Source organism: Calypte anna, chromosome 1 (genome assembly GCF_003957555.1).
Source record: "Calypte anna isolate BGI_N300 chromosome 1, bCalAnn1_v1.p, whole genome shotgun sequence".
NCBI classification, from domain to species: domain Eukaryota; kingdom Metazoa; phylum Chordata; class Aves; order Apodiformes; family Trochilidae; genus Calypte; species Calypte anna.
In genome coordinates, this window is record NC_044244.1 from 194124298 (window position 1) to 194132350 (window position 8053).

An 8053-nucleotide genomic window follows, 5' to 3' on the forward strand; every position below is an offset into this window, starting at 1 on the left:
TTCTTATTTATGATTTACTAGTAGAGGAGGCTAGACTGGTTCATGACTGGTTTTGAGGTGAGAAGCATCCAGTATCTGGAGACTAGTGAATGAAGGAAAACCTCAGGGAGCATTTTCAGGCCTAAAGGGAATTTTCTCTTCATCTGCAGGCAGTTACTCTTTTTCTTTCATCTAGGAAGAATGGAAAATTTCTCAATTCCTTTGCTTCTTCTAAGCACAGCCATCAGAAAGGATTCACAGGCTTGATCCTCTCTGTGTTTAATTCAATGGACTTTTTCCATTAACTTTAATGGGGTTTGTTTGCTCCTTTTGCCAAAGTGGCTTCTCAGAGTGCTTTGAGATCTACAGATGAAAGTCCTGGATAAGCAAGGATAGAATTTATTATTATTGTTCATCTGGAAGACGCTGAGTTATTTCATCTCCTTACAATAACTTTATAAACTCTGTTGCCAGCAAAATGGGAGGAAAAGATGCTAGCCTTAGCCTCAACTGTCTTTGGACAGGCTGATCTTCCTTGTAGATGTAATCAGAAATGTTTGTGCTGTTTGAATTACTACTCTCAGCTGGAGTTGTCACTGCTGGTTTGTCAGTTCTGCTCAGAACTAGTGAGTACAGATTGATCTGCAAGAGCCAGCACCCATATCATGTTTACCAGATCTTTACTCTTTCACAAGTCACTGAATCACAGAATTGTCACACTTAGAAAAGGACTCTGAGATCACCAAGTGAAACCATCAACCCAGAAAAAACCACCGTGCCCGCTAGAGCATGTCTACATGGTTTTTAGTACCTTCTGGGATGGCAACTCCACCACCTCCTTGGGCAGCCCATTCCAGTGCCTGACTGACTGCTCTTTCAGTAAAGAAATTCTTTCTGATATTGTAGTCTAAACCTCCCCTGCTGCACCTTCTGGCCATTTCCTCTAGCCCTGTTATTTACCTACACCCACCTCCCTACAACTTCCTCTCAGGTAGCTGTAGAGACCCATAAGGTCTACCCTGAGCCTTCACCTCTCCAAATTAAACACTTCCAGTCCCTCAGTCTCTCCTTGTTCTCTGGACCCTTCACCACCTTGGTTGTGCTTCTCTCAACCTGCTCCCAGAAACTGTGTCCTTCTAGTGAGGAGCCCAGAATTGAACACCAGGTGTGGCTTCCCCCTCAGCATCAGCTGTGTCCATCATGTTCCTTTCAAACCCTTGAAAAGCTAAGTGGAGCTCCTTAGGGGCATTTCCCAGTCTCTTAGCAGAAACTGAAGTTGTTCTTGATGCAGTCTGTATGAAGGGACTAGAGATGGAGACTACCATGCTGCTCTGCAGCATAAAAGTTCATCTTCTAAGCCCAATGGCTTGTCACAAGGTGGAAGGTGGATTCAACTGAGTTTTAGCAAGCCAAGCTAAAACCCAGCAGATCAGAAAACCTGTGTCTCACTCTCAAGCCTGCTCTGCAGTTTGTAGCAGCATCACTGCACTGTGTGTGTCACTGCTGGCAGGGAGAGGTGAGAAGTTCTGCTTCTGGTTTTGCTGCATGGGCAGTGGAGTGGAGGAGACAAAACACAGGTAGAAAAACCCTGAAGGTTGGATTGAGTGTAACAAATGGCTTCCCAAATTTTAACTACTGGTAATGAACTGCAAGGTAAAATAATATTTGATGATCTAAAAGGCATGCTGTCAGACTGAGTCTGCCAAGGGGATCTCCTGCAGCTGCTGAATTTGGTGGGAGAGTGTTTCTGGTTTGCAAGGAGAGGTGATCAGTGACATTACTCCCTCTGTTAAAGTGGAGTCTTCAAGCTAACAAAATTCTGGATCACTCCAAGCAAGTACACTTAAATATATATAGTGTATCTCTTACATGGAAATATAAATATGTAAATATATAAAAATAAAAATACACACACACTGTAAAATACACTTTCTTTGCAGTTCATTAATAGTGGTTAAAGTTTGGGAAACCATTTATTACAGTCAATCCTATCTTAATTTTTTTCACAGTGCTTTTTCTCCTCCATTCCACTGGAGGAGAATATATATATACATATATATATATATATATGTACATATTTATTTTTATATTTAAGTGTACTTTATTTTTTTTAACTGGGGTGATGTAATATTCATACATGAAGATTAGAAGCATGTAATACATCTGGATTCACTCAATTGCTTTCTAGTCCATTCATATAAAGAAGAATAACTTTGTGGCCTCAGCAAGCTTAGAAGTGGCCCCATAAATCAGTAGGACCACTGAGATGTTTTTCAATCCTATTAAAATAAAACTGCTACTGACAATTTATAGCTGCTAATATAGTTCCTGTGTATCATGTCAGTTATAGCCCAGCTTGCAATGGGGAACTCTAAAGAAGAATCATCATAATCTTATTTATACCCATACATTTGGAATATCTGCTTCCAAACATTTTCTGAGTTTTCTGTGCCTGACAAGTGCTGTTCTTCAAAATGAATGAAATGTCTTTTCCAGATCACATTTTTTGGGGAAGATATGTCCAAGAATTTTTGCTGACCTACTGTGGAAATAAATGAATCAGTCTCCAAGAGTGATTGTGTAGAAAGTAACAAAAAGCCATTTTAATTATCATTAAAAAAAATGTGAAACAGACAGCAAGACTCATTTAGCCTTCTGAAGAAATTGCTGGAAAAGAACTGACTCAGACTGTTGAAAAGTAGACAGAAAACGTAAGAATATGTATACTGGGCCAGATTTCAGCACTGGCAAGGGCTAAACAAACCAAGCAGGCTGTTCCATCTCCAACAAGAGAAATGCTTTGTGTCACTGCTTGTTCCTCTGCTAGGAATATTTCGGGTCCTAAAACTTACAAAGATGCTCTCAATGTGTGCAGAGCTATGATGGTAAAGCTGTTCATCCTACCCAAGTGAGTTCTTGCTCCTCAACAAAACAGGCTCTGGCAAATTGGCAAAGCACAGCTGTGGTGATTTCAATGCATTTGCACTTGGGGTTTCTGCTAAAACAACTCTGCCTGTCAGGGAGCTGCACTTCTTCCCATCCCTGGCCAGTGCTGGCTGCATTGGCAGAAATCCCCAGTGGCTAAGGGCAAAGGGAAGAAATGAAGGTGGAAAGCACAACCCTAGATAAAAAGCTGACTCTAATTACATCAGTGTCACCCTGCTGCAAATGTAACTGTCTGTTTAAATTCCAGGTACCTAGACCTCCGAAAATTCGGCTCAGTTCCTCATGGAGGCTTTGGAATGGGGTTTGAACGCTACCTGCAGTACATCCTGGGAGTTGACAATATCAAGGATGTGATTCCCTTCCCCAGGTTTTCTCACTCCTGTCTCCTGTAGCTCAGCAGTTCACTCGTGGGGAAAGCTGCTGGTGTGACTATAGGTGTATAAGATATTAGGATGTGACTGAATGTGTTTTAGTAGGAAACAGAGAGAATTTTTATATCAGTGAAACTCTTGGTGAATTTAATGCTGCCTTGTTGAAAATGTTCTGGTGAGATTATGGAAGCACACTCAGTTAATTTGATAGCCATTCATATCTTCAGGGTGCTACAGGAGTGTTAATAAATCCCACTTAACTTAAGGGTTAGGATTCTCCTGAGAGTAGTACAGGCTGTGGAAGTACTGAATAAGCATTGCTGGGAGTTAGTGGGGTTTTTATGTGGAGTATTAAGATGGAGGTGTGACCTAAAATGGACCAGGAGCCAGGGACTACTGTGGGGCTTTAATAGGCTTTAATTAAATGCCTGGAACAGTGCTTTGAAGATGGAGTGTTATAAAATTGTGAAGTGTTGTCATGGCTGTGATGCACTTGCTCTTTGAAATGTCTGCTATAAAGAATGATTCTCTCCACCTCGAGTTAAAAGCAAGTACTGTTTACCTTGGAAAATCAGCCAGACCTAGGAAGGAAAAATGTCATATTGGAACTGCTGGAGTGAATTAGGTGAATGATGTTTGATTGTGTGAATCATCAATAAAGATGTACACTGGGTTGTTTTGTAACTCTGTATGGTTCCTTCTTCTGTTATAAAACAGAACCATGATGCACTCAGCATCGTGGTGTTTTCTTCAGTGTCTTTGAGAGATATTTCCATTTCTGTTTACCCAAATCAGTTGCACAACTTTTGCAGGAGGTATCTGTTTTCTGTCTCCAAGAGAACACATGTTCATAGCAAAAAGAAATGTTCAGTTAGATGAGAGTTCATTCATCTCCCCAGAGCCAACTCGTGGTTTATTGGTGGGGTTTTGTTGTTGCTTTGCTTTTTTGTTCTTGTTACTGAGAAAATATCTCATATGCTCATCAGACCAAGAAGCTTTTGTCTTTCTTTTTTTCAAAACAGACAACATATGCTCCCAAGCATTGCATATGTATTAAGTAATTGCTTATCACTATAGGATCTGAACCCATTAAGGGTTTATGCTCTCAGCTTCCCTGCCAGGTAAAGAAATATTAATTTCTGTTTTGAAGACAGGATTATAGGATGATCAAGTGATTTGCCAAAGGCGATTGGAAACCAGTGACTTATCTGGGACTTGAACTGGGAGTTTCCAGTGGTGTTCTTCCCTTCCAAATTATCAGAATTCAGCAAATGGTCATTTGCATAGTGCTTACTACTCTGGAGCCCCAGCCAGCTGCTGTATAAACAACATATATATATTTATATATAAAGAGAAAAAGCAAGGTAACAGCCTTATTGCTAGTGAACCTCGTGTAGATTGCCACATTCAACATGAAGTGGCTGCAGAACTTCACTGAGGACTTTTTTTCCAAGTAGATGAAAGCAATTGAAAAGTAGTAATCAAATAGCATTCCACTGATAATGCTGCAGTCACAGCTCTCTCTGGTAGGGCTGTAAAATACTGCACCTGCAGTATCTAAAAATACATATTTATGTCATCCAGCACCTGCCATTTTTCAGTTTGGTCCTTGGCTTGGGGCTTTCGTGTGTTGTGATCATGCAAACCACACCACCACAAGGTCATTGTTATGGTGTGTTTGTTGCATGCACTGACACACCCCTTCCATATCAAGATTTTTTTTTCATATTTCCTTGACCCACTTGACTAGGCAGGTGTTAACTGTGCATTTGCTGGTTTGCATTTCCCAGTACAGCCTGAGTTGGTTAAGTTGGGTTCCACAAAACGGCTCAAGCACCTGCCTGCCTTGTGAAAGCACTGAGAGGTTCCTATCTCAAACACCCAAGTGTCTTCTGGCATTTGGATCACCTCTCTTTTTAATGCATTGTCTTGAATGTTGTTGCTGCTCTTTGTTTTTTAGAATACTTCTCTGTGCAGAAAGATGTGGAAAGATTACAGCTCCCACACTGCCCCATCTATGCCATGTTCCAAATTAAGCTGTGTTCCTAAATAATGCAAGTGAGATCCTTGGCCACTGGTTCTGTCACTGTTACTGTGTGAGAGTGCCTGGACTGGAAACCCATCTTCTGAAAACAGAGTGGGTGGATGGCAGAACCATCTCCTGCCCTCTCTGTGCCCATCCCTGCAGCAGCTCTGTGCTGGCTGTGTCGGGTTTGGCATCAGCAGGTTGTTGTCACCAGGAGCATGTTGATCACCCTGTGAGATGGCAGATCTGATGAGGAGGGTGGGGCTGAACAGTGACAGGTGAAAAACAAGGTGTAGAGATGACAATAGAAGGTGGTGAAAAGTCATAGGGTGATGTGGCATGAGTCACAAGTTCCAGGCAAGGGCAGCAGCACCATTCCAAACAGGCTCACAGAGTGGCTCTCAGAGCCTGACCCTCTAGCAAGATCCAAAGACTGGTATGAGCCATCCTTCATTCTTTGCCTTGGTAAGAGGTTGTTGCAGGAAGGTTGAACCTTTGATTTATAGATAGATAGGTACACAAATGTCAGAAGTTTTGGACTTTAAGAGTGAAGTTTTTTTATTTTCGGGTTGGTGGGTTTTTTTCATTTTGTTTGATTTTCTGGTTGCAGCTATTGCAGAAAGGCAGGTTTTGAAGGAAGATGTAGCAAGGATGCAGTGTGAGTAATTCTTGGTCCATTTCTGACTATACATCCAAGAGGTACACTCTCCCCAGTCTTCTCCATGTATTCCTACTTCATTCAAAGATACTCAATGAGATGGAATCTGATGGGACAGGTTGAACCAAAGGGGCATTACCCTTGGGTCTAAAAGCTCATCCAAAAAACTGAACCCCATAATCTTGAAGAAATAGCAGGAGAAGAAGAGGGTTTTTTCCAGCAGAACTAACCAGAAGAATGTTCAGGCTCAAAGGGGAGAGGAAGGGTTGTCCATTCTTGGAAGCAGGCTTCAGCATGCATTATTTTTTCTGGTGGTGTGAGATAGGAGAGAAGGTGGAGGTTGAGCCCTGTGTGCATGATCATGATGCTTGGAGTTAGTTCTGAGTTTGATGTTCTTGTGAGAAGTTTGATTTAGGAGCACCCAGCAAGGGTGGGAGCTGCTCTCTCCCTCCAGGCTGGCATTGTTTGCCTTGTGCTATGTATATATAACATCAGCTGGTATTGCCAAGGAATGTGATGTGTTTTGCCTGGGATTTCTGGGAGGAATGTCATCTATTTCCTTTAAATCTCCTCTCCCAGGATGAAACGGAAGTTAATCTGGAGGACAGGGGAGGTCGTTCCTCTTGGACAGGCAGGGAAACACACTGAGAATTTCTTAGATTTAATCAGTTGGCAGTGCTACATCTTTGCTTAGAGTCTGCACTCTGCTTGTGGCTGAAGGCAGATAAAACCTCTGACACTTCATCAAATAAAAAGCTGTTACTCTTTGCACACAGGAACCATCTCTTAGCCTGAGCATGCAGTGCAGTAGCTCGCATTGGGGTGTTCTCAGTGCAGTAAGCAATCAGCTCAAGCCCAAGTGACCAGCACAGGCTCTGCAAGCATCCTTTGGGTAAGTATTTCTTGAAGTTTCAGTTCTTCAGCAGCTAGCACTGCCTTTTAGGTTTGTCCTCATTTTGAGCTTCAGAAGAAAACACCAGTGTCACTGATTTACTGCGTCTGTGGCTTCATTACATTAAAACAGAGCAACAGGAGAGCAACACAGCTGGGAATAAAAGAGCAACTCCATAAACTTTGCATAACCAAATGCCAGCCTCTCAGAAGAGCGTTTAGAGGAAAATCTTTGTTTTCTCTTCAAGAATATCAGATAATCCCTTTATTTAAGATTTTTATTTGCAGGATCAAAGTATCCTGAAGTACTCTAGTTTTAATTAAAAAAAATAATACTTGTGGAACTAAGAGCACGTCTCAGTCTTTTTGGCTTTAAATCCACAGGAGAGCAAATGCGTGCTCTGAAGCTCGTAGTAGAGATTGTTCTCTTCCTTATGATTCATGTCGTGATACCATGACAGTGTCTGGGACTATTGTACAAGCTGCTGTAGGAGCAGAAATGAAAAAAATACATCCCTGAGCCAAATGTTAAAAAGTCAGCCGACCAGCACAGGGATTTTAGCTGAATTACCTGCATTCAGGCCCCCCAAACCTGGGGGAAAAGCAGCCAGGTGCCCAGCTCAGCAATCATCTCTCCTGTTTAGTTGCTAGTAGTTGTAATTTATAAAGCATCACTCCTTTGAGGGAATGCCAAGACTTTGATGGGAAATGCAATGTACAGTTTTTTGCTTGCTGGACTAATATTGATTGTTTTGGAAATAGCTTATAGATATGTTTTTCTTCAGAGGGAGAAGGGGAATAATTTGCCAAGAAACACTTTGGTCATTGTTTCCATTAAATGTGTGTATAGAGATAACTGTGGCCTTGCTGCTGCTGCAACCAGTAAGAGTTGTTAGTGCTGTTGTTTTAGCCTCTTGCCTTACTCTTAGGGACATTTGGGAGATGGGTCCAAAGGAGAAAAAAGAAAGACTTTCTATAAAGATTCTCAAAAGTTCTAATTTCCTCAGATCTAACCAAAGCTGCCAAAGCCACAAAAATGGTGGTCTCAGGGGTGAATTTATTGCTGTCTTACTGTTTGTTGCAGAGCCGTGACCTTCGGAAGGGCTGTAAAGTTTTATTTTATGATCCTGCTGGTAAAGAGACGTATGTAATTTACTATACGAGTTCTTCCAGACTTGGCTA

The 8053-nt window shown here is 41.7% G+C and overlaps 1 protein-coding gene across 2 annotated transcripts in view; it reads left to right on the forward strand.

The window, feature by feature from the left end:
* The window catches only part of NARS2 (asparaginyl-tRNA synthetase 2, mitochondrial), a 60092-nt gene extending 53302 nt beyond the window's left edge, over positions 1 to 6790 (forward strand). The window contains exon 14 of one of the 2 annotated variants that reach the window (XM_030469060.1): positions 6757 to 6790. In XM_030469060.1, the coding sequence (XP_030324920.1) occupies positions 6757 to 6775 (19 nt within the window). In that variant the 3' untranslated portion in view covers positions 6776 to 6790. Of the gene's footprint in view, positions 1 to 3172; positions 3981 to 6756 lie in introns of those variants that run through there. The other variant, XM_008495210.2, reaches the window with a different exon arrangement.
* Positions 6791 to 8053: the final 1263 nt, after the last annotated feature.